Source organism: Onychostruthus taczanowskii, unplaced genomic scaffold, assembly GCF_017590055.1.
Source record: "Onychostruthus taczanowskii isolate IOZ18803 unplaced genomic scaffold, ASM1759005v1 scaffold75, whole genome shotgun sequence".
Lineage (NCBI taxonomy): Eukaryota > Metazoa > Chordata > Aves > Passeriformes > Passeridae > Onychostruthus > Onychostruthus taczanowskii.
In genome coordinates, this window is record NW_024505339.1 from 3,153,973 (window position 1) to 3,180,153 (window position 26,181).

General features: G+C 58.8%; 3 protein-coding genes across 3 annotated transcripts; 2 read left to right on the top strand and 1 right to left on the bottom strand.

Annotated features, from left to right (window-relative positions):
• Nucleotides 1-1,359: 1,359 nt before the first annotated feature.
• SRRM3 (serine/arginine repetitive matrix 3) lies at nucleotides 1,360-20,895 on the top strand. The gene is made up of 14 exons (XM_041423061.1): nucleotides 1,360-1,583; nucleotides 4,616-4,717; nucleotides 8,128-8,262; nucleotides 8,373-8,453; nucleotides 8,825-8,854; nucleotides 9,253-9,321; nucleotides 9,614-9,649; nucleotides 10,268-10,318; nucleotides 10,414-10,518; nucleotides 11,133-11,304; nucleotides 17,068-17,396; nucleotides 18,169-18,396; nucleotides 18,650-18,787; nucleotides 20,559-20,895. The coding sequence occupies exons 1-14, from the start codon at nucleotides 1,360-1,362 to the stop codon at nucleotides 20,773-20,775; spliced, it is 1,917 nt and encodes a 638-aa protein (XP_041278995.1). The 3' UTR covers nucleotides 20,776-20,895.
• Nucleotides 20,896-21,198: 303 nt separating this feature from the next.
• LOC121345822 lies at nucleotides 21,199-24,178 on the bottom strand. Its single transcript, XM_041423062.1, has 3 exons — nucleotides 23,886-24,178; nucleotides 23,505-23,633; nucleotides 21,199-22,737 (listed from the first exon to the last, which is right to left on the bottom strand). Exons 1-3 carry the CDS (start codon nucleotides 24,152-24,154, stop codon nucleotides 22,044-22,046), a joined length of 1,092 nt encoding a protein of 363 aa, XP_041278996.1. The 5' UTR covers nucleotides 24,155-24,178; the 3' UTR covers nucleotides 21,199-22,043.
• Nucleotides 24,179-24,327: 149 nt separating this feature from the next.
• On the top strand, nucleotides 24,328-26,123 carry HSPB1 (heat shock protein family B (small) member 1). The gene is made up of 3 exons (XM_041423064.1): nucleotides 24,328-24,786; nucleotides 25,516-25,579; nucleotides 25,790-26,123. The coding sequence occupies exons 1-3, from the start codon at nucleotides 24,426-24,428 to the stop codon at nucleotides 25,947-25,949; spliced, it is 585 nt and encodes a 194-aa protein (XP_041278998.1). The 5' UTR covers nucleotides 24,328-24,425; the 3' UTR covers nucleotides 25,950-26,123.
• Nucleotides 26,124-26,181: the final 58 nt, after the last annotated feature.

Here is a 26,181-nt window from a genome sequence, read left to right on the forward strand (position 1 = left end):
GCTGTTGCCTGCTTAGGAGATAGCATGCAGGCATCACCCATCCTTGGAAAAGCTTCTCCAGCATGATCCCTGCATAGAAACACCTCAGAGAAGTGGCTTTTTGGCAAAAGCTGCCTCTCCAAGCCGAAATCCAGCTTGAAGAGTGAGGCAGGATGCTCTGCCTTTGCTCCTAATCTTTCTCTTTGTGCAGGGCCCCTGTGGTGCCTCTGCAGGTGGAGCTGGTGGTTAAGGCAGCAGATCTCCAGTGGGAGCATCCCACCTTTGTGCAGGGCCCCTGTAAAGGCAAGGTGGTGCCTCTGCAGGTGGAGCTGGTGGTTAAGGCAGCAGATCTCCAGTGGGAGCATCCCATGCTCGGGAGAGGGCTGGAGTGCTGGGCAGGGGAGCTGGGCAGGGCAGGACAGCGAGGAATGGGTGCTCAGCCATGTGCCGATGGCCCGAGGGTGCTGACACAGGGCTGTGTCTGTCTGGTTGATCCAGGAGATTTGGGAGCATCTCCTCCCTCAGGCTTGGGGAGCATCAGCCAGAGCCTCAGCACGGCAGGGCTGCTTGAGAACAGTTGTCCTCTTCCAGGGGTTATTTTTGGAGCCAAGTGAGGACACATTGACTGTGTGGTGAAAAGAGGAGGCAGAAACACGTGAAGGAGAAAGCAGAGGGGCAGCAGCTGGTGGGGACCCTCATCTCCCCTTGCAGCCCACACTGGGCCGTGCCAGAGGATGCCGGGAAAGAGGAGGCAGAAACACGTGAAGGTGAAGGAGCAGGGAGAAGGCAGAGGGGCAGCAGCTGGTGGGGATCCTCATCTCCCCTTGCAGCCCACACTGGGCCGTGCCAGAGGATGCCAGGCCATAGCCAAAGAGTTCCAGGCCATGGCCCAACAGCATCAGCAAGTGTTTGCTGTCTGAGCCAGACAACAGGACGTCCCACCACTGCAACCAAACCAGCCAGTGCAGCTGGGAAATGCAAGGGGATATCTGAGGTCTTTGGGTCCCTAGAGGACTGTGAGGGTGGATACCTGTCCCTGCTCTAAACCCACACTGGCTGACGATGGGGCTCATGGGGTCCCTGTCCTGCTGCTGTCTTGGGCCCCACAGACCCACCACTGGCCAGGTTTTTCCAGTACAAGGCTGGAGCAGAGCATCCTCCTCTCTTCCCCAGCAGCCAGCCCTCTTGTCATGGTGACAGAAGTAGCCCCAGCCTTGCTTCTGAAGCAAGGTGCAGGGACATCTAGTCACTGTCCCCATCAACCTGCTTTCAAGACTGATTTTACCCTCAGGTCCTCGCAGGGTCCCCTCACTGTCACAAGGTGAGAGGGAAAGCAGGGCAGGGTCTGACCCTGACTCTTCCTCTCCCTCCCAGGCAATCATGGCTCTCTACAACAATGGGGCTGACGTGCCTTCGCCCCAGGAAGCCTCCAACGGCTTCCCCCAGCCCGGTGCCTCAGGAACGTGGCACAAGGGCGAGGAGGAGGTGAGGCTGGTGGAGCCCAGCGTGGTGAAGAAGGCTCACCGGGAAATCCTGGACCATGAGCGCAAGCGGCGCGTGGAGCTGAAGTGCATGGAGCTGCAGGAGATGATGGAGGAGCAGGGGTGAGTGGTGGGGACATCGGGGATGGGATCCTTTTGACCTGTTTGCACCTTGTTCTCCCCCTTTAAGAAATACCTTGAGGTGGCAAATGTCACCATTTGGAAGTAAATCCACTTTTGGGTGAACCAAACAGCTTTGGTGGGTTGGTCTGTAGTGGGAAATGCCTAGGAGTTCATCCACTTGCCCTGCTTGGAAGTTTGGGCTCCCAGCTTGTCCTGCAGGGAAAGCTGAAGCAGGAAGGAGGAATGAAGTTGTTCGTGTGTGTGCAACTCATCAGTGCCACCTACCCTGTGCCCCACATGCCTGGGATGTGAGATCCCAGGGGAAAGCTGGGGTTTAGTCACAGGAGAGGCTGATTTGGGGCTTCAGTTTGCCCTGTTTTCCTTCCCCTCCCCAGTTTTGGGGTGATGGGACCCCCTGCCCCCATCCTGCCAATGCCATGACCAGGCACTGTAAGCTGCTCCCCAGCCTTTGCTCTCCCCTTGGGAAACAAAGGGATAGGGAAAAACACAAGGGGCTGAGGAACATCCCTTCCTGGGTGGGCAGAAGGGACTGGGGGGCCAGAAAGGAGACCCCCATCCCTGCTGGGCATGGCTGTGCTGTCTCTGGCAGCAGCCAAACATCCTGATCCCTCTGACAGCTCTCTAAAACCTGATGGATGGAGCAAATTCTTCAGCACACTTGGGTAGATGGGGACTGGTATCAGCTGGGGAGAAGGAAAATGGATTGAGGGAAGGCTTCGCCAAGGCTTTCATTAAGAGTGCAAGCGTGACCTAGAATTAAATTGTCTCACACAGACTGGAATAATGATTGTGCCTAATTTGTCATTATGGAAATAAATAAGGCTGACCTGGCGCTTTGGGGAGCCCAGAGCCTCCTGTCAGGTTCCCGAGCCCTAGTAGGGATCTTACTACTGGTAGTAGCATTACTGCAATGGGTAATAGCAACACTGCAACCAGGATTGTTGTTATTGCTGTAATTGCTTTGCTATTATTAAGGCTATTAATAACACTGATGATGGTGATATGCCAAAATGATAATATAATTACAGTAATAATCCTGGTCAACCTGCTTAATCCTCTGCATGCTCTTCCCCTCTGCACAGGGGCTTTCCAGGGGGGTTCCATGAGAAAGGATTTGCACCCCTGAGGTTTCTGCCTGCACCAGGGGCAGCCTCCTGGCCATGGCCTTGGGGGAGTTGTTGATGAGGGCAGAGCTCCAGGATGGATGTGAGTGTCAGCAGAGGGGGTTCTGCAGGGATTTAAGCACTCCCTTGTTTCCTTAAAGGGGGATGGCTCCTCCTGCCTATGCTGTAGCTGGCTCCAGGCTGCCTGCACTGTTATTCCCTGCCTGCAGGCTGGATTCCTGGTCCAGAAAAGAAGTGTCAGCAAATTTTCTTTCTTTCCCAAATCGGTTCTATATGTTAAATGCAAAAGCAGACCCCCTCCAATAGGGTTATAAGGAGCACCAGGGGAATGCAGGAGGGAAAGGGCTGGTGATGCTCCTGCCTCCATCCCTGGAGGTGGTGGGGACTTCCTCGCCTTGGCCTCCCACCACAGATTTGCTAATGGCCCAGCCCCAGTGGCCCATCTGTCACCTCCTGTTCGGCCTCATGTCCCCTCTCCAAGAGCACTGGCCGTGTTCTTAATATGCTGCAGCAAATGCTGATCTTGGGCAGACATCTTCCTGCTGCTGTGGGCTGGCTGGTGTCCATGGGATGACTGGGGCTGTCAGCTCTGTCCTTCTGGGGTGGCCACTCTGCCCAGCTGGGTGCACTGCCATCGAGGGAATGGAGCAGAGCAGCATTTGGGGGTGCTACCCTGGTTTTGGGGCTCCCCACACCCAGGTGCAAGGTGAGGGGGAGCAGGCTGCCTCCATACCCTGTTATGAGCCTTCCTTCTGTGTGGAGTCTGGCTGGAGAGTTAATGAGAGCCTTTCAGTGCAAATGAGTTTGTTGATATTAATTCCCCTCTCCTTGCTGTTCCCCTTCATGCACACTGCAGGAGGGGTGGGTGGTGCTGCGTGCCCTTTTTCACCCAGGGCACCCAGAGCACTGCAAGGGGCATCACTGTCCCCAGCACAGGCTGTGTGAAGTGCCAGCCTTGGGACTGCAGGGCTAAGCCTGGCTCTGGCATCCTGTTTTCTGGGCTCCTGGCAGTGATGCTGATGGGGTGTGATGGAAAGGGTGGGCCATGAGCAGCCCCTCTAGAGGCTGTGTCTGAGGACAGGGACACACACAGAGCCTGACCCCTTCCCTCCCAGGGTGCCAGTGTGGTGGTGACATGAGGTCCCTCCCCCTTCACCCTCTTCCCTGGGTTGCCAAGAGCATCGTGGGTCTCTCCATGACATCCCTCTGTTGGGATGTTTTTTGTTGAGGAGGATGCTCAGGTGCATTTGTGCAGCCACAGGATGTGGCACAGGGCCACCCACCCGGGGCTGTCACCTGTCCCTTCCTAGGGACACCTCAGGGATGGCAGGAGTGCCGTGGTTTGCAGTGGCTGTTCTCAGATGCCAGGACACAGTGATTAGTGTCTTTTGTTAATGACCCTGCAGTGCCTGAGTCAGCTCAGCAGCTACACAGAGCTGGCACAGCTTTCAGGGTCCCAGAGCATCAGGGGATGAGCAGGGGGAGCTCATGATGGGACAGAGATGCTGGGAGGGAACCCCAAAATCACTGGCTGCAGTGGTGGCACTGCCAAGAGGGTTTGGTGGGCACTTTCCCCAAAGCCTGAGGCAGTCACAGGGAATGGCAACTTCATAGTCATCCTTTTTTTTCCCCTTCTTGATGTCCCTTCCTCTGCCAAGCACTGCTGGGAGAAGCAGGCAGCAGAGAGGAGGACACAGATAGCGGTGGCAGGGGACTCAGCAGAGGTCCTGCTGTCCTCCAGGCCCTGATGACTATCACCATGCCACCTCCCCTTTTGATTGACCCCTCAGGCCATGTGTCACTTCTAAGGTATAGAATTCCTCAGCAGGTCCATGGGGAGACCATGCTCCAACCACAGCAGCCCTGACCACATCTTTGCCCATCCAGGTACTCCGAAGAGGAGATCCGACAGAAAGTGGGGACCTTTCGGCAAATGCTGATGGAGAAGGAGGGTGTGCTCACCAGGGAGGACCAGCACGGGCGCCACATGTAAGTCAGTCAGCTTCCAGCTGGTCCATCTGTGTGTCATCCCAGAGAGGCACGTCCTGGATTGCTTCTGAGCATCAGTGGGCAGGTGGGTGGGTGGATGAGGGTATACCTAGGCATGACTGGATAGATGGATGGACATGGAGAGGGTACAAAAAGATGGATGGATGGATGGATGGATGGATGGATGGATGGATGGGTGTTGGCTTTGAGTGAATGCTTATTTGATTTGGTGGTTGGTTGGTTGGTTGGTTTGTTGGTTAATTTGGTGGTTCGATGTCTGGTGGTTGATTGGTTGATTTGATAGTTTGTTGGTTGATTTGATGGTTGGTTGGTTGGTTGGCTGTTCAGTCAGTTGAAGGCAGGAATTGCCCCTCTAAGGCAATATCCTATCCCTGGAGAGGTTGAAGGTTATCCTGCAATGGTTGTTTGGAGATCTCTGGGTGCTGTGCAGAGGCCAGCATTGTAATGCTCCAGTCCCAGAGGATGAAACCCAAGTGCAGAAGGTCTCAATACTTGGCTAACCCCACCAGCCAGGGGCAGAGATCCCATGGAAGAAGCTTCTCCAAGGAGATCCTGTACTGTTCCTCTGCTTCTAATCACTCCTCACAGTGCCTGGTCCTGGGGGGCTGCATCTGCCCTGGAAGGGAGCTTTGGGCTCAAGTTTGGTGTCCAAAGCAGCCCAGCTCCTGCTGGGGACATGCCAGCTGCTGCTCCTGCCCTGCACTGGACTATTCCCTGCCTCACCAGGGTCTACCCGGCTCGATGATGATGATTTATCAGTGCAATGCTTAATGGCCCAGGCAGCATGGCTGGCCCGGCGTGCACCATCCATCAGCCTGGAAACCAGGTCACTTGGGACAGGAATAGATGCTTCAGGTTCACTGAATATTAATGCTTCATTAGGGTCAGGAAATCAGGGCGAGGGGGGAGGCAGGGAAGCCATGGCAGCAGGGAGAGCCTCCCTCACACCACTCTGCTGGCACGCCAGGCAGGGTGGGACACAGGGACATGGCTGTGCCCTGCCTGGATGGGGCTCATGGGCTTGGGACAGCGTGAAACATTCAGGATCCTCCTCCAGGAAGGAAAAAACAAAGCATGGGGGAAACCAACCTGCCCAGGTCACTGAGCATCATGCCTGAGGTGTTAACAAGTGGCCTTTGCTGGTGGGGGCAGGAGTCATGTCCAGGGCATCTTCCTGGCAGGCTCGTTAGGGCCAGCATTGTAACGAGCACATGGGGAAGCCAAAGGTGCCTGAAAGTTACCCGGGCAGCCCTGGCTGTCACCTTTACAGGCTTGGTTTTGCAAAATGAAGGGTAATCATTAAAGATTAGCCCCAGGGCTATAAATAATAGTGCTGAGCTGGAAGGAGCAGTCTCACAGCAAAGGATTGCTCGGAGGAGAGCAAAGCCAGAGGCGCTTGAGGAGGCTGGGAGGAGCTGGGTCCAAAAGGAGGTGGCTCCTCATGCTGCAGGGAGGATAGCCTCTGTGCCAAAGGTCTCTGCTGCATGAAGAGGCTGGACAAGGGGGTTAAATAAGCTTTAAATAAAGAGCCTCAGCCTGTGGTGGCTGGGAGAGTGCTCAGCAGAACATCTCATGGGCTGGTCCCGCTCCAGCACCACTCCGGGCTTTTACCGCTTGGTCCTTGGCTGCTGGAATTGTGAGTCTGAACCAGCTGGTCCTGTTTCAGAGCCAATGCGAGGGCTCAGCATCATCTGCATAACTCCCCAGGGAAAACTGAGGCATCGAGCAGAGCTGTGACCACCTGAGTCCCTGGCTTTGCTCTTTGTGCTCTCCCAGCTCCTGTCTCCGTGTGCACAGCTCGGTACAGCCCTGTCCCCAAGGAGAAGGGTTTGATGGACAGGCTGGTGGGATTGCAGACAAAGGCGAGCGTGTGCTGGGCAGGGAGGGATAATTGGAACAGCACAAGGCTGGTCTTGAGCTGCTGAGCACAGCTAATGGGTGAGATGCTGGCAGCAGGCTCCAGTGTGGAGCTCTGCCTGCTCACAGAGCAAAGACACACACAGAGAATTAACCCCACTCTCTTCTCTCTTTGCCTCTTTTGTCCCCCTTCCCACGGTTGGGTGGGTGGTTGAAAGGCTGATTCTACCCTTGGGACATGGCCAAAGCAGGAGTCATGTGGAGAGGACCCAGCCAGCCATGGCTGTGGCACAGAAGGGAGCCCAAATTCTGCTTGAGTGATCATCCATGGTTAGGGGGAGGGTGCCTCGTGTGTAGTTTCAGTCCAAGACATTTCTAATTAGGTTAAACAGCCCATGGCCTGCCTGTGGCCAAGGATGCCAACGCGTGCCACTGTCAGATCTGCAGTCTGGGACTGGGAGCTTCCCTCTTCTCAGGCAATGGCCAGGCTGCCAAGGGACTGATGCTGTGGGGCTGCACTTCTCCACCAGCATCACTGACTGCTCACCTCCAGGCTGGGAAGGGCAGAGGAGCCCACATCAGGTTTCTGAGGGCAAATTTCCCTTGGGAAGCAAACACCTGGGCTGTTGTGGTGCTGGGTACCCTCCACGCCCGTCCCCATCTCTTAAGTTTCCTTCCAGAGAACCTGGATGTCCTCATCCCTCCATGGGTGAGATGTCCTACATCCCTCAAGAGCAAATGAGAGGCTCCCTGTGGATTTTGCTCCAGGGGATGATGGCAGAGCCAGCCCAGGGAGGTGGGGGCATCAGGAAGAGGTTGGGCAGGGACTCCTGAGACTGTCCTAGTCCAGCTGCCAGGCCTCTACCAAGCCCTGCCCACAGCCCCGGTAGTCAATGGCAACCTCATGCCGGTTTCCATGGCAGTGGGTAAAATTAATGCTGATGAAGTCACTCAGGGGAGAGAGAGACCCTGATGGCTCTAGGCATGATGTCCCCTCACCCCTTCTTCACCTGGTCCTAAGAGGGACATTGACCTGCCTGAAGCTCCAGTGCTGAGCTGGTGGGACTGTGGGGTGCTGGCCTCAAAGCCCAGATCATCCTGGGCAGTTCCCACCTAAATTTCCACTGCTGGTCTTCTGCCAGCTCCTCTCACCCTTATCCAACCCTGCAACCCTCCTGGGCTGACCCAGCCTCCCGCCCAGCCCCAGCACTTGAGCAAAGCCAAAAGGAGCTCAAACGAGGCTCAGGGTGGGCCCTGTGGGGAGATGGTGGCCTGAGTCTCACAGTGTCCCTGTGCCAGCCTGGTGGGGATCTCTGCAGGGATTGGAGCCACAGGAATACTTTGAGCAGACCTCCACCCTGGGACTTTGCTGTGTGTGGACATCAAGGGACATGACCAAGATCCCCTGGGGATGCTGTGGCAGAGGCAATGTCCCTCAACCCCTGTAGCTGCTTTGGGGCTGCCCCAGCTGCTCCGGTGGGAAACAGGGAATGGGGATCCCCAAATTAATCCTGCTCTTCCTCCTTTGGCAGTGTGATAGAAAACCACCACGGGGCAGATGGGGAGGAGTACGAGGTGGAGTACGCTGGCTACGGAGAGGGCTGCCTGCTGCAGTGCGACTGCTCGGCCGAGTGCTACCGCGAGGACAGCGGCCACCGCGAGTACAGGTTTGTGTGGATTTTGGGCACCTGCTCTGCACAGGGTCCCCATCCAGGCACACAGAGTCCAAGGGCCTGTCCCTTCTTCTTTTTCCAGTCTTGTCTGCTGTCTCCCACAGGTTGAAAAGACGCTCGAGCAGCTCCACCTCTCCTCCACCCAAGAAGAAAAAGAAGAAGAAATCAGGTCACCGCCGGAGCCGGTGAGTCCCTGGCTGTCCCTGCACTGTCCCTCTGGAGGGCAGCTCACCTCCCAGCTCAGCACTTTGCCAGGCTCTGGAGGGGCAAGTCACCCCACTTTGGGGGCAGTACATCCCTGAACATGCACCCTTAAGAGGTGCAGCACATCTGCATGTATTGATGCTGCAACACACGTGTGTGCACACACCGACTGCATGCACTGGTGGGACCTTGCCTGGTCCATGTGGGGAAGGAGTTCTCTGCCACAGTGCACAGCAGGCAGGATATGGCTCTGTGAAAAGTTCATCTGCCCAAAACCTCACCACTTAGCACTAGCTGCCTGGGCAGGATGCTGTCCCTAATGTCCCTTTCTTCTCTGCCTTTCCCACGGCAGCAAAAAGAGGAAACCCGGCTCAGAGCGCAGGTGAGTAACCACTGGGCTGGGTGGGCTGTGGGGTCCCCTCTGGGCTTGCAAGACCACTGAGCACAGACTGGCCTCTGCCACCCACTGTCCCCCTCTGAAATTTCCCCTGGGAATTGGCCACCTTGTCTCCTGCTGGAGGCTGTAGAGCCCACGAGGTGGCAATGAGACACAGCAGGATTTGGGCATTCCAGAACTGAAGGCAACCAGAGCCCTTCTGCCAAAAGTCCCTTTCTGTCCCCCAGCCCAAATCCCCCAGGAAATAACTGTTTGTGCATCCGATGGGGTGGTCCAGGGGAAGCAATGTGGCTGGGGGTGGTGGGACCAGACTCCCCTGAGCCAGGGGGAAGAGGCTGGGGAGTCCCTTGCTCCCTGCTCAAGGGCATCCACTTCTCCTATAGCTGTGACAGCTCTTCACCCATCCGCAAGGAAAAGAAAAAGAAGACTGGAAAGAAACACAGACGTGACAGGTAGGATGGACATGAGAGCAGGCTGGGGACAGCAGGGGTGGTTGGGGACAGAGGGGCTCATTGGGGCTGCTCAGTCCATTGGGCTGGGATTTAGAAGTGGAGAGGGATGGACACTGATGACTTTTCATGGGGCCCTCATCTCCTCACAGCCACTGTCACCTGCCCCATCCAGCTGCCCACCTCGGGGCCATCCCTCTGTCCTTCTCCTCATGCTTGGAAACTGCCCAGCCTTTGCTCCCCCCTGGCCAGATCAGTGTATCTCCTTCATCTGTGCCTCCTCTTCATCCCTTAGGTCTGAGTCGGGGTCACGAAAAAAGAGAAGACACAGGTAAGAGTGACAGCTACCAGGAGCCACCCCACTGCCACCAGCTGCCAGCTTCCCCTGCCCTCCTGCTGTCCCCTCCCCTCTGCACATCATGATGAGCCTCCTCACCCCACAGCTGGACACTGCTGTGTGTCCTCTACCCTTGGATGTGGCACAAGGCCACTCTGGCTGACGTGTGGGGCCCCAAATGTCCCCCGGGAGGAGGGGAGATCCCAGGCAGACATGGCCAGAGCAAACCTTGACTATTGCCCTGCTCTACAGATGCCCTCTGCCAACACTGCTATTTTAGGATGAAAGGAGTGAAAAACACACAAAGGGTGCCAAAGAGGGCACAGGGCAAAACAAGTGGGGGTGTGTCAATGGTCCCCCCGAGGATGCTGAGCAGAGCCATTCCCCCCCTCTCTCTCTTGCCTGGTCTCACCAGCCTGCACCTGACCCCACAGTCCCCCCAAATCCATCTGGGATCCCCACCACGCTTTGAACCTCAGTGGAGCCTGGCTCCAGACCAGGCAGGTCCTTCCCCTCGCTCCTCCCGCAGCCTCGGTGTCTCTGGGGGCTGGGAAAGCCACCCCCAGGTGCTGCCCCCGCTCCCACGTCTGCAGCTTTCGGCTCTTCCCGCAGGTCCCGAAGCCCCAAGAACAAACGGAAAGAGAAAAACAAAGAGCGCAAGAGGTGAGGGGCCGGGCTGGCGGGGGCAGCGGGGCCCTCTGTGTCCCTGCGTGTCCCCCGCGGCCGCTCAGCCTGTCCCCCGGCCGCCCTCTCCGCAGGTCCCGCAGCGAGTCCCCGGCCTGGCGCTCGCACCGCCGCAGCTCCTGCAGCTCCCACAGCGCCTCGCTCTCCTCCGACGACAGCGGCTCTAAATCCCCGGGCAGGTAGGGACAGTCCGGGAAACCCGTCCCCACCACCACACCCAGCCCCCAGCCTGCGCGATGGGACCCTGTGGGGTAGAGGGCAGGGACAGAGATGTCCTTGTGAGGGACACATGGACACATGCCCTTATGTGGCAGAGGGCAGGGAGGTGGGGGCAGAGGTGTCCCAAGGATGGGGATCCTGGGGGGTGGAGGGCAGAGGCAGGTGACAGAGGTGTCCTAAGGATGGGTACCCTGGGGGATGGAGGGCAGAGGCAGGGGACAGAGGTGTCCCAGGGATGGGGACCCTGGGGGATGGAGAGCAGAGGCAGGTGACAGAGGTGTCCTAGGGATGGAGACCCTGGGGGATGGAGGGTAAAGGCAGGTGGCAGAGACATCCCTGAGACAGTTGTAGAGGGGAGTGGGATGGCGCTGCAGCATTTCTGGAAGGTTTGGGAGCATAGTCCCCAGACGGGGTTTCAATTTTTAGCTAAAGACAGCACAAAGCACCAATTCTCACCCCATTTCTGCCTTCGGCAAGGCCTGGGCTGCAGCCGGCGGCTCTGCCGGAGCCGGGCCAAGGCGGGGCCGGGCTCGGGGCCGGGGGTGCGGGCAGCTGACGGTGCGGTTCTCCTCAGGCTGAGCCCCAAGCGCCGGCAGGATGGCCCCAAGGGCAGCAGCGCCCGCTCCAGCCGCAGCCCGTCCTCGCCCTCGCCGCAGCGCTCGGCCTCGCCGCACCAGAACGGGCACAAGGGCAGCGCCCAGAACGGCCGCCACAGCCACGGCGCCCCGCTCCCGGAGCCCTCGGATGTACGTAGGCTTTTCTTGGATCACTCTTCGCTTCCCTCCCCTCCTCCCTCCACAGGACTGCCCCCCTGCTCTCCTCTCCCCTCCTTCCCCACTCGCTCGGCTCCCCGCCCTGCCCAGCCGGAGCACACGGGGCAGATGTGGGGTGCAGGTTGCACCCTCCCAGCCCGCGCTGGGTGCACGATCTTCCTGGGGGAGCCAGCCCACCACCCTGAGGCAGGGATCAGGGCAGCCAACAGGTCATCCCTCTCCCAAAGCCACACGTCACCCTGCGGATGTCACCCCGCCGGGATGACGGCTTGGCAGGCCAGCATCACCTGCCAGGGTCAGCACCGGGCTCGGCACCTCCCTGAGACTGATCCCAGGCAGCCAAGAAATGGCCAAAGCAGAAAAATTCTTGTTTGCCCACCAGCCCCAACTCTCCCTAGTGCCAAGGGGCCAGCACCAGTGCTCAGGACTCCAACACCCAGTCTGGTCAAGTTAGGGTTTGGAGGGGATTTGATGCTGGATGCTCAGATTTTAGGACCTTGAGGTCCCCGTAGCAGGTGACATCAGAGCTGAGCATCCCCAGCTCTGCCTCAGCATCCCGAGGTGAAAATCTTGCTGAAAACTTGGGGAGTGGGGCAAAGCCTCTTGCTGAGTGGGGCAAAGCCCAGGGGGCCAGCCCCAGTTTAACCAGTGCTGGGCTGGTGAGGAGCCTGCTTTGGCTGAGGGGGGCTGGAGGCAGGGCTGAGCAAAGGCAGGGCACTGCAGGACTCTACCAATGGAGCCCACACAGGTCCCCACTTGCCCCAGGGAACTTTATTCCACAGCTGAGATCCTGGGCTGGCAGCACCCAACGCTGACACCCCAACACCTGCAGGGCCAGGGGCACCCCGGGAAACGGGGCCAGGAGCCCCTGACCCCACATCCACATCCCCTTGGCCCTCCCCAGCCCAGCACCCCCCAGCAGCACCCAGCACCCTGCCCACCTCTCGGGGCACCTCTCTGCTTTCTTCTTTCCTGTGGTTTGGCTGGGGCGCGGGGGGGTTCGGGAGCCGAGGCGCCGCCCCCGGGTGCCCGGCTGGCCCCGCTCCCGCCCTGCCCACCCCAGCATCGCCCAGGCCGCCGAGCTCCCTTGGCTCCCCGGCACCAGCGGGACTTTTCTCCAACAACTTTCTCTCTCTCTCTCTCTCTCTCTTTCTTTCTCTCTCTGGTTTCTATTTTTTATTTTTTTTTCTTTTTAATCCCATCTGTGTTTTTCTTTAGCCTCCCATTTGAAAAAAACCCAAACGGTAATATACACTTCCATTTCTTGCTCAGCAGAAGCAGGGACGAGGGGGAGGGAAGGGCAATGAAACGTGCTTTTTCCCCCGCCCCCTTGTTTTAGTTTCCTTTCTCATTATTTATTTTCTTTTCCCTTGTGATGTACAGAAATGCAAACGATATATATTTCTCTTATTTTTATTTCCCCCCACCCCGTCGTCGTCGTGTTGTTCTAGAATTTTTTGCTTTTGTGTGTGTTAATGTGGAGAAGAAAAAAAAAACAACAACAAAACAAAAACAAAAACCCGATGTGTTTTCTAAATATTTACGGCCGCTGAATATTGTATTTCCATTTTCTATATTTTGAACAAGGAATTTAAAAGGGAAGAGAACCCAGCAGCTCTGCACTGCAAAGGAGCGGATTGCCCTTTTCCTCCTCAAATTGGCAACTGCCCGGTGTCCTCGGCTGGATCCTGCTGCCGTGGCGAGCTTTTCCTCCCCGGCTGCAGGATGAGGCCGCTGGGTGCGGGGCTGTCCCGCATCCTGCATCCCGACAGGATGAGCACCCAGCCCCCTCCCCGCCTCCCGCAGACCCCCAAAAGCTCCGGGCTCCGCCGGGTGAGCCGTGCCCACCCCAGCACCCCCAGAGCCGCCGGGACCACGGGGCACTGCGGTTGCCTTCCCTTTTAAATACCCCGTCCTGTCTCCATCCATCCCTGCTGCCTTCCCAGCCTTCCTCCTGGGTTTCTCCTCCTCCTCCTCGCCCACACGCACCTTCTAGCCCCTCTCTTTCTCCGGTTTTCTTTGGGCCAACACAACCCGACATCCCTCGCCGTGTCCCACCTCCATCCATCGCCTTCCCTGCATGTTATCCGGGACTTTGCCATGTTATAGAGTGACTTTTTAAGACTGAACCGCAGCCTGATCGGGTTACAGACACCAGCCACCCCCCCCCCCCAATAGTAATGCTGCCCACACGCACCTTCCAGCCCCTCTCTTTCTCCGGTTTTCTTTGGGCCAACACAACCCGACATCCCTCGCCGTGTCCCACCTCCATCCATCGCCTTCCCTGCATGTTATCCGGGACTTTGCCATGTTATAGAGTGACTTTTTAAGACTGAACCGCAGCCTGATCGGGTTACAGACACCAGCCAGCCACCCCCCCCGCGGCCCCCCCGCTCGGCGGCCGGCCGCAGCCTTCCAATTAAAAAAATAAACAAACAAAAAATTTTTAAAAAGAGAATAAAAATTAGAAGCTAAAGAGACCAATTTTAAAAATAATTTTAAAACTTCTAAGCAAAGCAAACGGGATTAGCCGAGGGGTCTGGATCGCCATACTAAAGAGTCCTTGTCTTTTTCCCATTCTGCCCTCCAAATGTGGAGATTATTGTTTTCTTTTTTTATTATTGCATTCCTGTCACTGCCAATTCCGAAGGTAGGTATTTTGTCCACCTCTGCACGTTCACTTCTGCAGATGAGCCTGTTGAAAAGCACCGTAGCTTGATTTAATGTTATTTTCTCTTTCTTTCTGACTTTCTTTCTCTTTCTTTCTCACTCCCCTTCTCTGTCTCTCATTTTGTCTCTTTTTGGTGGCTAAATATAATTTTTTTTTATTTGTATGGTTTTCCCCAGTTAGCTGCAAAGCCATGCTCTTCTCTTACGTTCTTTTTGTTTATATTTTTTTGCCCTGTCCACGTAATATTTTTTTCTTTCTTCCCCCCTTTTCTCTTCCCCGTCTCCTCGTGCTGTCGGTAGAATGCATTTCTGTGTCTTTCAGCCCTCTGAATTTGTGTTGGTTTCCATTCAGGGGCCGAGCACGGCTGTTCCCTTTCAGCCCCCCATTAGTGGCCGGGTAATGAAGGTGAATATATTTAGGGAGAAATAGGGGTAGTGGCCACGGGTAGAAGTGGGTTTTGGGGTGGATGGATTGGGCAAGAAATGAGAATTCTGGGGAGATGTGTGGGTTTAGCCCCTCTTCAGGGGGACGAAAACACAGCTCAGGGAAAATACTGAGGGAGGCTGCAGTAGGGAAAGGTTTAAATCTTCCTGCGTGGAGAGAGGCAGGTCCAGGACATCCCAGCCTGCGAGGGGCAGGTGACAGCATCCCTGCCCTGGCTGTCCCATCCCCACAAGTGCCCACTGTGTGTTTTCCCTCTTAGGCTGAGTCTTTGGCAATTTGGGTTTATTCGGGATGCTTTTACCTTTGCTGCCTTCCTGCATGCCAGGGCAGGAGACTCCAGGGTCTGGGTGGGAACGCTGCATCCCACAGCCCGAGCCCATGGCAGGGCCAGCCAGTGCCAAAATGCCATCCTGGTAGAGAGGAACCTCCTCTCTTTATCTCTTCATCGTCCTCTTCTTCTTCTTCATCATCTTCTCTGCTTTAATGTTCCTCTCCTGGGATGTGGGGCTGGGCATGGGCCCCCTGATCCCCCTTTCTGGGGCTGCTGATCCCCCTGGAGCAGATCCATGTCCCCCAGTACCTGCAGGGCAGCTGGGCAGGGCTGATCGTCACTGCCAGCCTCCCCCTCGCTGCAGACATTGCAACAGCAACTGGTTTTTAATAAAAACCCCAAATCCCCCCATTTTGGCTGCAGCTCGCTGCTCTGTGGCTGGAGGGATTGGCTTTTCTATGGGGACAAGGAGGTGGTGGGGTGTGGAGCAGTCTGGGATGCTCAGGGACATGGAAGCTTTGTGTCCCTTTTGCAGCATCTTCGTGGTGATCCCCAGAATCCCAGCCCTTCACCCTGCCCCCTTCTTTTCTGGGGGGAGAAAAGTGGCGCTGAGAACACAGCAGGATGGCTGGAGAGAACCTCAGCCTCAAGGATCCACTGACCATTCACTGGCGTATTTGGGGCAAGGGGATGGTGAGGAATTTGGGGTCAGCAGCCCTGGGCGTGGTGGCACAATCCTGGCACCAGCCCAATATCCCTGAACCCCTTTTGATCTCCTCGGCTGGACTCAGCCATGCCCTGTGCAGGATTCACCCTTCCAGGGATTCTCAGGGACCTGGCACTGGGCTGTGGCTGGGGGCAAGGAGACCCCAAAGCCCCCCGAGCTGGGGTTTGCCAGCTTGGGCAGGACTGGTGTTGCAGGAGCTGTTTCCAGCCATCTTTTTGGTCTCGTGGTGTTTGCAAAGATGGGGGGAACACCCAGGCAGCCTTTGTGGCTCAGAGGAGCTGAGATATTTGGGAGCCTCAGGGCTGGGCAAAATGCCTTGAGGTCTCAGTGCTCAGGGCTTGGCCACGGTGGTGGCCCAAGGTTTCCCCTCCCCGTAGGAGAAGTGAGTTGGTTTGTTTTATTTCTCCTCTCTCTGGCTCTGTCTCTGTCTCTCCTCCTTCTCTCGCTCTTTCTTTCTCTCTTGCATTTTTGTGAATCTAATGATGCACTTATATTGCCCCGCTTTTCCCTTCTCTTCATACCTTACCTACTAAAGGAGGAAATGCCACTTTTTTGGTAAGTGGATGTTAACCAAGAGGGACTTAAAAAAAAAAAAAAGCATATAATGGAAAAAAAAAATTAAAAAAAGGAAGCAGAAAGCAAAGTCTGTGTTGAGTGCTGATGAGGACTTAGCAGTTCCCTGCAGAGTCACAGCTAACAGCTCAATGCGTGTCCCAGGAAGAGCTCAGAGACATTCGTTTATCTCAGTAACGAGGACATTTGTGAAGTTTTGCTTTGTTTATTTTATTTATTTATTTTTATTATTTTTTTTTAATTATTTTATTTGGATGGTTTTTCTTCTTTATTTTTTGTTGGTTTCTTTTATGCCTCCTCGCCCCCCCGGCCCCCTCCCCTGCCTTGCCCTCCATTGTCGCTCTGTGCCGTTTTTTCCTCGTTTCTGGATTTGTTTTAAGCCGAAAGCCATACTATTGATAAAAACTACACGTATCAGAACATATATCTCTATATATGTGCATGCCTCTGTGTGAGCAGACCCCATCACCTCCAGCCCTCTTTGGTTCGACCCTTTCCCCTCGGCTCAGTCTGATTTACTCTCCCCCACTGCCCCACCTTCCCTCCTCTCATCTTTTCTTTTTTATTATTATTTTTCCCCCATTTTCCTTCCTTCGTTTGGGTTTTATCCCCCTTTTCCCTTCCCCTTTCTTGGTCGGGGCGGGCGGGCACCAGGGTTTGCTTTCTCCCCTCTCCAGGTGGTTTTTGGGGTGGGGGGGGTGTGTTTGTTTCTTTCCCTTCAAGCTCTCCCTCCCCGACGACTTGGGGCTTTCTTGGATTTGTTTATTTTCCTCCCATCCCACCCCTTCCTTTGGGTTTTTATTACGATTTAAGTTGAGTTATATTTTTTTGGCGTTTTGCATGCGGAGGTTTGCATGACCCACGTTGTTGAGGGCGAGGAAGGTGCAGAGTAGCGTCTGTGTAGCCTGCCTTATGCGATGTGCATTGACGTTGTGATCTGCGCCCCCGGCCCGGCGCCCCCCGTTAAAATCCCCTTTCTCCTTCTTTCTTCTCTTCTTCCTCCCCTTCCTCCTCTCCCTCCTTCTCTGTCTCTCTCTCCCCCCCTGCCAGAGGCCGGCCTCGGCGTCCCCCTCTCCGCGGGCTCACGGCAGGACGGAGCCGCCGTCCCCCCGCTCCCGGGGGAGCCGACACGGCGCCCGCAGCCCCCGCTCGCCCACGCCGGAGCGGGCCAAGCACGGCCACCGGCACCGCTCCCGCAGCGCCTCGCCGCCGTCCCGACACCGCGGCCAGAGCAAGGGGCGGCCCCCGGCGCCCCGGGAGCCGCCGCCGCCGCCGCTCAGCCCCGCCGGCTACAGCAGCGACTCGGAGGGCTCGGCCGGCTCCCACCCGTACCACCCGCCGGCCGGCCCCGACAGGAACCACGGAGCGCACGGCAAGAAGTAAGGGAGTGCCCCGGATGGGATCCTGTCATCCCTGCCGGGATATGGGAGCTGGGCTCGGATGTTTGGCGTGCGGCTCCCTGCGGGCACCTTAAATCCATGCAGGCAAAGCCCTGGGGGCTAAGCTGGGGAGCGGGGCTGGGTTGGGATGCTCAAGGGATGGGAGTGGGAATAGGGATGGAAAGGGACAGGAATGGGGGTGGCAATGAGGGCGAGTTGGAGATGGGAATGGGGATGGGGACAGACCCTGTAGACCTCCTGCACGATGGGATGGTGATAGGGAAGGGATGGGCTTGGGGATAGGGATGGGGATAGGGAAGAGCCGCAGTGGGTCAATGGTAGCACACTGTGGGAAGGGACCCTGTAGACCTCCTGCACCATGGGATGGTGATAGGGAAGGGATGGGCTTGGGGATAAGGAAGAGCCACAGTGGGTCAATGGTAGCACACTGTGGGAAGGGTCATCCCTGCGAGGGATTATCCCACTGCGAACGGCAGTGCCGGGATGGCAGCAGGGGATCACAGCACCCCACAGGATGCGGGATGCCAAGCAAATGGAAGCCCTGTGCTTTACAGTCAGGGATATAGTCCAGTCAAAAACTGGTGTCATGGAGGTGTTCCTTATGGGAACCTGGGGTCCCTGGCTGCTGTGGGAACCTGGGGACCCCTGCCAGCCAGGACGGGGTGCGAGGCGGTGCTGCCTTCGCAGGGTGAAGGAGACATCCTGCCAGCCAGGACGGGGTGCGAGGCGGTGCTGGCATCTGCCTTCGCAGGGTGAAGGAGCGGCACCACCGGGGCCGGCCCAACAGCAGCTCGGAGTCGTCAGCCAAGCACTCCCGGCACGCCTCGGAGCGGAGGAAGAGCCCGTCCCCCAGCCCGGGCCAGCGCAGCAGCTCCTGGAGCTCCAGCGGCTCCCTCTCCAAGTCCCGCTCCCGCTCCCGGGAGAAGAGAGCAGGACGCAGCCGCTCCCGCTCGCCCTCGCCGAAAAAGCCAGCCAGCAGGTCAGGCCCGAGGGGACAGGGGCACGGGGACACCGCGGGTGCCGGTGGGCTCAGAGGGCATCGCGGCTCAGGGTGGTCCCGGCTGCCCTGGGGCTCGGGGAGGGGCCGCGCATCTTGTTGGTCACACTGGAAAGGCCAGCCCCAGGTGGGAGTGTCATCCGTGCGGGGAACTGCTGTCACAGGGTGTCCCTGCGTCCCACACGGGACCCCAGCCCATTCCCTGACCGTCCTCCTCCTCCTCCCCGGGCTGTAGAGAGAAGGACAACGAGCCCCGAACACGTCATGGTGATCCCGATCCCGCCCGCCCCCGGCGCCGCTCCAGGAGCTACTCCCCCATCAGGAAGAGGAGACGTGACTCCCCGAGCTTCATGGAGCCCAGGAGGATCACCAGGTGTGTCCTGGCATGTGGCAAAGGCTCTGCCACGGCCCGGGGCTGGGCACTGCTGCCAGCTGACCCCAAAGGGCACGTGGGTGGGTGGGTGGATGGATGGATGGATAATAGATGGATGGATAACAGATGGATGGATGGATAATGGATGGATGGGTGGATGGATGATGGAACAACAGCAGCTCTGTGGATGCACAGATAGCTGTGAGGATGACTGGGTGGATCAGCTGGCCCAGACAGATGGGTAACCAGACTGCCTCCAGTGCTGTGACCTTCTGATCTCTTCCTATTTCGAGGCACGAAAACAGGAATTAATTTTAATCCGCTGTGCCTATCCCGGCAATGCTCACGTCCGCAATCACGTCTCTCCTGCCCTCCAAAAGCTGGTTTCTCCTCCTTGGGATCCTATTGCCTCAGGATCCTGAGCTGTAAGACAGGCAATATTTCGTGCCAGACAAAACACTGTGTGCATATGTAGCACCTCGTTAAGATGCAGCACTGGCGGCGGGGCCGTGCCCAGCCGAGATTACCTCCTTCCTGACCTATTTGTCTCTCCCACTATCAGCTGGGTGATCAGGGGGGGCTGGATTTTCAGAAATCTGCCTCCCTGTGGGAGGGATTTTGTTTTGCCTGGGCAGGACTGGAGCTGTCAGGAGGGAGGACAGGAGAAAGGACAGGAGGAACACTGCAGAGCCCACGGGTTAGAGCTCCCCACTGTTCTCCCTGACGGATGCCCTGGAAAGAGAATGGGCTGGGAAAGCTGCTCCCAGCCCAGCCCAGGTGCCACTGTCTGGCTTTCCATCCCTCCTGCTCCATCCAGGTTTTCCCAGGATGTCCCCAGAGAGGTGGCAGGGCTCAGCTGGAAAACACAGATCACAGGAGACTGTTCACCTCATCCCCATCACCATCCTTGGGGGGGATGGGGGTGGCAGACCCTGCTCTGCTCAGGATTCAGGAGGAGCAGAGCCTTTTCTGTGAGGTGTAGAGGATGCTGTGGGTGGGGGGCAGCCAGGGAAACACCCCCAGCCCCCCTTGCCTGCCCCACAGCCCAGCCAGAAGCCCCAGGGCTCTCCTTTGCCCGCCTGCCCTGTCCCCAGTTCCCATCACGCCCCTCCACCATGTGGTCCTACCTCAGTGATGCCAACTTCTCCTTTTCCATTTCATCCCAAGGTCCCTCCCGGAGAGCATCGCCGCCAGCCTGGCTCCCAGGGTAACCTTCCCCCTTCCTCCTCCTCCTCCTCCTCCTCTTCCTCCTGGACCCCTCTGTGTCTCCTCACACCTTAGGATGCCCTCAGCACCCAGCCGCTCTCTGGTCCCACTAACACCAGGCTGGGAGAAGGGACAAGGGGCCGACTCCCGATGTCGCTGCCCCCTGTGTCCCCCACCCCACTGTCCCCGCGCCTCCCGTGTCCCTCCTCATCCTCAGGCGCCAGCGGGCCGCAGCTCGCCTCCCGCTAATCCCAAACGTCTCTTTTTCAGCAGCTTTCAATCTTTGGTGTCTGGGAAACACAAAAGCCACATTAACCTGCTCACTTTCTGCCCTCGACGCTGCCTAATCCAGGACTAACACCCCGGGGGAGGGGACAGGGGAGGAGGAGAGGGATGGATGGATGGATGGAAGGAAGGGGAGGTGATGCCGGTGGCCGCATCCTGACACCCCGCAGCGGGTCTGAGCCCGGCCGCTGGGGCGCTCGGCTGCCCTGGCTGAATGCTTGGCCACGCTTCCCCGAACGGCCGCGGGGGGCCTGACTCAGTTTCCCTTTTCCATTTGCAGCGCACGCAAGCGCCCCATCCCCTACTACCGGCCCAGCCCCTCGTCCTCCAGCTCGCTGAGCACCTACTCGTACAGCCGGAGCCGCAGCCGCAGCTACGACAGCTACAGCTCCAGCCGCAGCCGCAGCCGGACTCGCAGCCCCCCCAGCCGCTCCCGCAGCCCCAGCCGCAGCCCCAGCTACAACAGCCGCAGCAGCTCGGAGAGCGCCGGCTTCTGAGCCCCCCCGGCAGCCGGCCGCAGCCCCCCGACAGCCCAGCTCTGCCCCCTCCATGCCACCTGCGCCCCCACAAGGGACGGGACCACCGGGGAGGTGGAAAGGAGCCGGGGGATGCTAAGGACGGACCTGGCAGCGGGGGAAAGCACGGACGGGAACTCAAATGGGTCCTTGGAACGCCCTGGGAGGGGGTGGTTCCCCCCGCCCCGGGGTGTTTTGGGGTCGGGATGGGGAAGGGGAGGATCTTCTTATTTCTGCGAGTGCCGGGGTGGGGCGGGGCGGGGCGGGGTGGGCGAGCACAGAGCGAGGGAACAAATGCTCTGCAGAGACCTTGGGGCCAGTGGATGGGGGTGGCTGGGGACACCCCTGGGGTCCCCCTGTGCTTTTTTTGGTTTTGTTTGACTGTTTTTTAGCACAAGAGCATCCCGGGGAGGTGGGCACGGGGGCAGGCTCAGCTGGAGGGTGTGATGCCAGCCAGAGGTGAGCAAGGCCCTGTTTCCCCCAGTGAAGTTGTCCCCAGGGTGTCACGGGGGACAGGGACTCTGCAAAACATTTTGGGGTCCCCCCAGACCTGAGCACACGCCGAGCCATGGATGAACAAAGCTGGCAGCACCTGTAATTCTCTTCCCAAGCGAGGAGATCCAGGGAGAAACGCTGCTTGTCCCAGCTCAGGGCCCTGGCACCCACCCACCCAGCCAGTCTGGGGGGCACCCCCAGGAGGAGGGAGCTGCAGGGCCCGGGGCTGGGCAGGGGGTGCATGCAGCCATCCCCTGGCCTGTCCCACCTCTGGGCTCGCAGCCCCCAGTCCCCTCCTGCTCTGGGGAAAAGTGGCTGCTTTTTAAACTGAATTATGGCAAGAGAGAGGCAGGAGGGTCCCGGGCTTGGCCCGCCACCCGGCTTTTGCAGGATTTTGCTGATTTCCCAAAAAACAAAAAGCCCCCCAGGCGCTGAGGACAGTGGTGGCCCCCGGGGGGGTTGGTGTTTAACGCCGCGGCCCCGCGTTTTCCGGATGGCTGGAGCAGGACAACGGGGATGAGCCTCCCTGGGTGGGAGAGCAGCTGCCCGGATTAACCCGCTGCCCCTGCATGGAAAGGCAGGCTCTGGCGCTGGTTTCCAGCCAGCCGGGATCGGGAGGATCCTCTGGAGCTCAGCCTCGTTAGGCGGGGCCTGATGAACCAAAGGAGCTGGGAGGACAGAGGTGGGAGCGAAGGGGCACTTCAGGGTCAGCCTCCCAAAGCTGGCGTGTCCAGGCCCAGCCAGAGGCTGAGGATTCACCAGCCCTTGGCCAAAATCCCAGGAGCTGGGCAGTGACAGGTGCCAGCCCCTGGGTGTCCCAGCACCCGCTGGACAGACACCTGAACAAGCAGAGGGGTTAGAAATGGGGTGAGCAGGTAAGGAGGGGACACACTCGTGGCACTCCATGGTGCAGCTTGTCCCCACGTGCCAGCCCCGGGCAGGGTGGCAGCTCTGGATGGAGCAGGAGGAGACAAAGGGTTCTGCTCTCCTGGAGCCTGGGGAGATGGAGGACGTGAGTTCCCCCAGCATCCCCACAAACCCTGAGCCACGCGCTCCGAAAACCATCCCAGCAATTCCAGCTGCTGCCCCACAGCCCCCGTCCCCCCACGGCCCCACGGGGAGCTCAGAGCGGCCGCTGGAGCCCCCACCCTGCTGGGACATGGGGGAATCCCCTGACAACAGCCGAGCCAGCAGCGGGGATTGCCCTGCAGCCCCAGCCCTGCAGTCCCCGCGGGGCCGCGGCTCCCAAAAACCCGAGCCCCGACTGCAGCGGCGCCGCGGACCAGCCAGCACATCAGGGAAAAATTCCAGTCTTCCTCTTTTACAGTCTCTGTCTCCTGCCGCGGAGGGAGCCAACTGGAACAAATACTCTGTAGAAATACTTCAGTATTTTCCTGTCGCGCGTGCGCTCTCTCTCTGGGTTGTGAGTACAGCTGTAGATGCCGTGAGCTGGTGCAATTATAATAAATATACAGTATATATTGTAAATTACTCTGCGGGGCACTGAGAGGTTTCTTCCTGCCAGGAGCACGGCAGGGTTATCCCGCTCCTTCCGTCCGGCTCCCTGCGGATCCGTCCTGCTCTTCCCTCTGGCTCCACGGGGAGCAGCACCGGGAGTTTTGTGTCTGATCCCACCGAGGGTCCCGCTGTGTCTGTGGGGGACCCTCTGGCTCCTCCCTGGCTCCCTGCATCCTTCCCTGAGGCACTCCCATTTGCCTGCCAGCTCCCATCCGTCCTGCCTGCATCCCTCCCTGCATCCCTCCCTGCATCCCTCCCCTCTCTCCCACATCCCGGCATCCCTCCCATCTGCCTGCAACTCTCCCATCCATTCCATACCTCCTGCATCCCTCTCCGATCCCTCCCATCCTTCCCTGCTCCTCCCTGCGTTCCTGCCTGTATCCCTCCCATTTCCCTGCAGCCCTTCCTGCATTCCCACCTGCCACCCTTCCATTCCTCCCTGTATCCCTCCTCTGACCCCTCCCTCCCAGCATCCCTCCCTGCATCCCCTCCATTTCCCTGCATCCCTCCCTGCATTCCTGTCTGCATCTCTCCCCTCCCTCCCACACCCCCTCGTTTCCCCACATCCCTCCCATCCCTCCCCTCTGCAGTACCACATCCTCCCCTATGCCCCCACATTTCCCTCTGCATCATCCCCCCACACTCCTGGAGGTCAGTAATTCGTGCACTGCGTGTGTCAGGGCTCAGCTGCCACCCACCTCCTGTCTTCTCCAGGGCAAATCTGGGGCCACAGGGGATGGGCTCCAGAGCTGCTAGGCTTGCTGGGCTGGAAAACAGCCCTTCCCCAGCACGGGAGCTGGGCTCTGGCCCCAGATGAGAATCCCTTCCTGGGTGCCAGGGGTGTGGAGAGACTTGGATGAGAGGATCCCCTTCCACCCCCAGTCCCCCTGCCCCGCCAGAGCCCCCCTAACCCCACTATCACAACCAGCCCCCAGTCCCCACCGGCCCCATCAGGTCCTGCAAGCCCCCACCAACCCCCACAGGTCCCACTGGCCCCCAGACCCTCACCAACCCCAAGGGCCTCAGGGACCCCACTCCTGGGGACTGCAGCAGCCCAGCTGGGTGCTGGGCTTTCCTACCACGGTGCTGAGAGAGCACTGCAGCCACTGGAGTGCCAGAGGGCTGGGGGGCTCTGGAACCTTCTGGCTGTTGGGTGACCAGGAGCTGGGGGCTCTGGAACCTTCTGGCCGGCGGTGACACAGCACAGGGTCACCCAGGGCCTCCTGCACTGACTCATCCGGCCGCTCCCGAGGCGCTGGCCCGGCCCCAGCCCCTTCTCACGCCGCATCCCGGGGATTGTTTTCCGGGCAGGCAGGCGGGAGAGGCCGGGAGCCACTCCAAGGGCCATCCATCACTCCCAAGCAGGCCGAGCCTCTCCCGATGAAAGGAGGACGGACAATTCCTTGGCAGGGGGGCCCGCAGGCTGCCAGCCCCCTCCCGCACACCCACCGCCCACCCACTGCGGCTGCGTGCGGCCGCCCCAAGCCCGGGCAAGTTTCTCGTCCCTTCCCCGGGGCCGTCGCAATTTCCATTAATAGCCAGCCGAGCAGCCCGGCTAAAAATAACCCCGGGCTCTCTTCATAAGGCCCCGGCGGCCGCCCCCCGCAGCCCCGCACGCCATGGCCGAGCGCCGCGTCCCCTTCACCTTCCTGCGCAGCCCCAGCTGGGACCCCTTCCGCGACTGGTACCATGGCAGCCGCCTCTTCGACCAGTCCTTCGGGATGCCGCACATCCCCGAGGATTGGTACAAGTGGCCCAGCGGCAGCGCCTGGCCCGGCTATTTCCGCCTGCTGCCCCGGGAGAGCGCCCTGATGCCCGCGCCCGGCTCGCCCTTCGGGCAGGCGCTGAGCCGGCAGCTGAGCAGCGGCATCTCCGAGATCCGCCAGACCGCCGACAGCTGGAAGGTCACCCTGGACGTCAACCACTTCGCACCCGAGGAGCTGGTGGTGAAGACCAAGGATAATATCGTGGAGATAACCGGTGGGTGCTGGGGTGGGGCTCTGCGGGGTCTCCAGGGATGGGGCAGATGCTGTCCTGGAGCTTGCTGGGTGGAAAAGGGTGGAATAAGGGGTGGGAATAAGGGGAAGGAAAAGCAGAAGGAGATGGAGGAGAGGACAGGAAAAAGGGAAGGAGAAAATGGAGACACAGAGGAAGGCCCAGCATTAGAGCTGAGTCTCAGGGTGCACTCGGGTGCAGAGACCCCCCAGCCCCATACATTGACCCCTTGCTGCTGTTCTGGAGGGACACAGGGAGACACAGAGGGACCCCGGGGGTGACGTGGGGTGTCATGAGCCCTGCAGCCCCCACAGCGCCCTGGATGCTGTGACAAAGCCCAGATCTGTGGCACAAGGCCAAGATGTGCTTCCTGCTGGGTGAAGGGTGGCCTGCAAGGAATGGGGGCAATTCCCAGATGAATTCAGGGAGGGGGGTTGCTCAATCTCCAGCCCTGCCAAGCTCTGGGGCCAGCTGGACACTGTTGGGCCCCTTTGGCCACCCCCAGATCGTGGCACAGCACTTTCCTCTGCTTAAATCTGGGGGATGCACCCGGAGTGGCCCTGCAGAGGGTTCCCCCAAGTTGCTCCAGGCTGATATTATGGCAAAAGCCCCAGGACGGGCAGAATCAGCCCCTCACAAGTGTTGGGGTGGGGCAGGAGGGTTCCCACCCAGCCAGTCCCTTCCAAGCATTGAGAGGTGTTTGTTTCCTTCCAGGCAAACACGAGGAGAAGCAGGATGAGCACGGCTTCATCTCCAGGTGCTTCACCCGAAAATACACGTAAGTACCAGGGAGGAGGGGAGACACCTGATGCAGTCCCGATGTTTTTGGGGGCGTTTTCCCACCCACCCACACCCTCCAAAGTGCACTGGCCAAACCGGGAGTGCTGCTCAGCCAAACTGGGAGTGGGGGAGGCAGCAATTTGGGGCTGAGCATTGCATCCCCCGGGGTGGTGCTGCATCACTCACCTCCCCTCCCCTCTCCTCCCAGCCTTCCCCCTGGTGTCGAAGCCACGGCTGTGCGGTCCTCGCTGTCTCCCGATGGAATGCTGACGGTGGAGGCCCCCCTGCCCAAACCCGCCATCCAGTCTGCCGAAATCACCATCCCCGTCACCGTGGAGAGCCAGGCCAAGGAGCCGGCCAAGAAGTAGGCGGCACCGAGGAGGAGGAGGAGACGGAGGAGGAGGAGAAGCCGCTGCTGCCCCCCGCCCCCAGCTGCCCTCTCACACCCACCCCCTTTTTACTGTTGATTTTGTACTCGCCCTGTCACTGAGTGCCTTGAATAAATGTGAAGAATCCACCGGAATAAAAGCTGGTGAAAGAAACCTGTCCTTGTGGCGTGTCTGCCCCGGCACCTCGGCGGTGCCGTTCCTGCTGGGAGCT

Excerpts from the sequence above, each read along its gene's own strand:
- HSPB1 (XM_041423064.1), top strand. The coding sequence starts at position 24,426 with ATGGCCGAGCGCCGCGTCCCCTTCACCTTCCTGCGCAGCCCCAGCTGG. Across the intron at positions 24,787-25,515 it reads TAATATCGTGGAGATAACCG|GCAAACACGAGGAGAAGCAG; the intron begins GTGGGTGCTGGG and ends GTTTCCTTCCAG. Across the intron at positions 25,580-25,789 it reads TGCTTCACCCGAAAATACAC|CCTTCCCCCTGGTGTCGAAG; the intron begins GTAAGTACCAGG and ends CTCTCCTCCCAG.
- LOC121345822 (XM_041423062.1), bottom strand. The coding sequence starts at position 24,154 with ATGGCCCTTGGAGTGGCTCCCGGCCTCTCCCGCCTGCCTGCCCGGAAA. Across the intron at positions 23,634-23,885 it reads AGTGCTCTCTCAGCACCGTG|GAAGGGATTCTCATCTGGGG; the intron begins GTAGGAAAGCCC and ends CCTGGCACCCAG. Across the intron at positions 22,738-23,504 it reads TGCCCTGGAGAAGACAGGAG|CTCACGGCATCTACAGCTGT; the intron begins GTGGGTGGCAGC and ends TAATTGCACCAG.
- SRRM3 (XM_041423061.1), top strand. The coding sequence starts at position 1,360 with ATGGCTCTCTACAACAATGGGGCTGACGTGCCTTCGCCCCAGGAAGCC. Across the intron at positions 4,718-8,127 it reads GACCAGCACGGGCGCCACAT|TGTGATAGAAAACCACCACG; the intron begins GTAAGTCAGTCA and ends CTCCTTTGGCAG. Across the intron at positions 10,319-10,413 it reads AAAAACAAAGAGCGCAAGAG|GTCCCGCAGCGAGTCCCCGG; the intron begins GTGAGGGGCCGG and ends CCCTCTCCGCAG.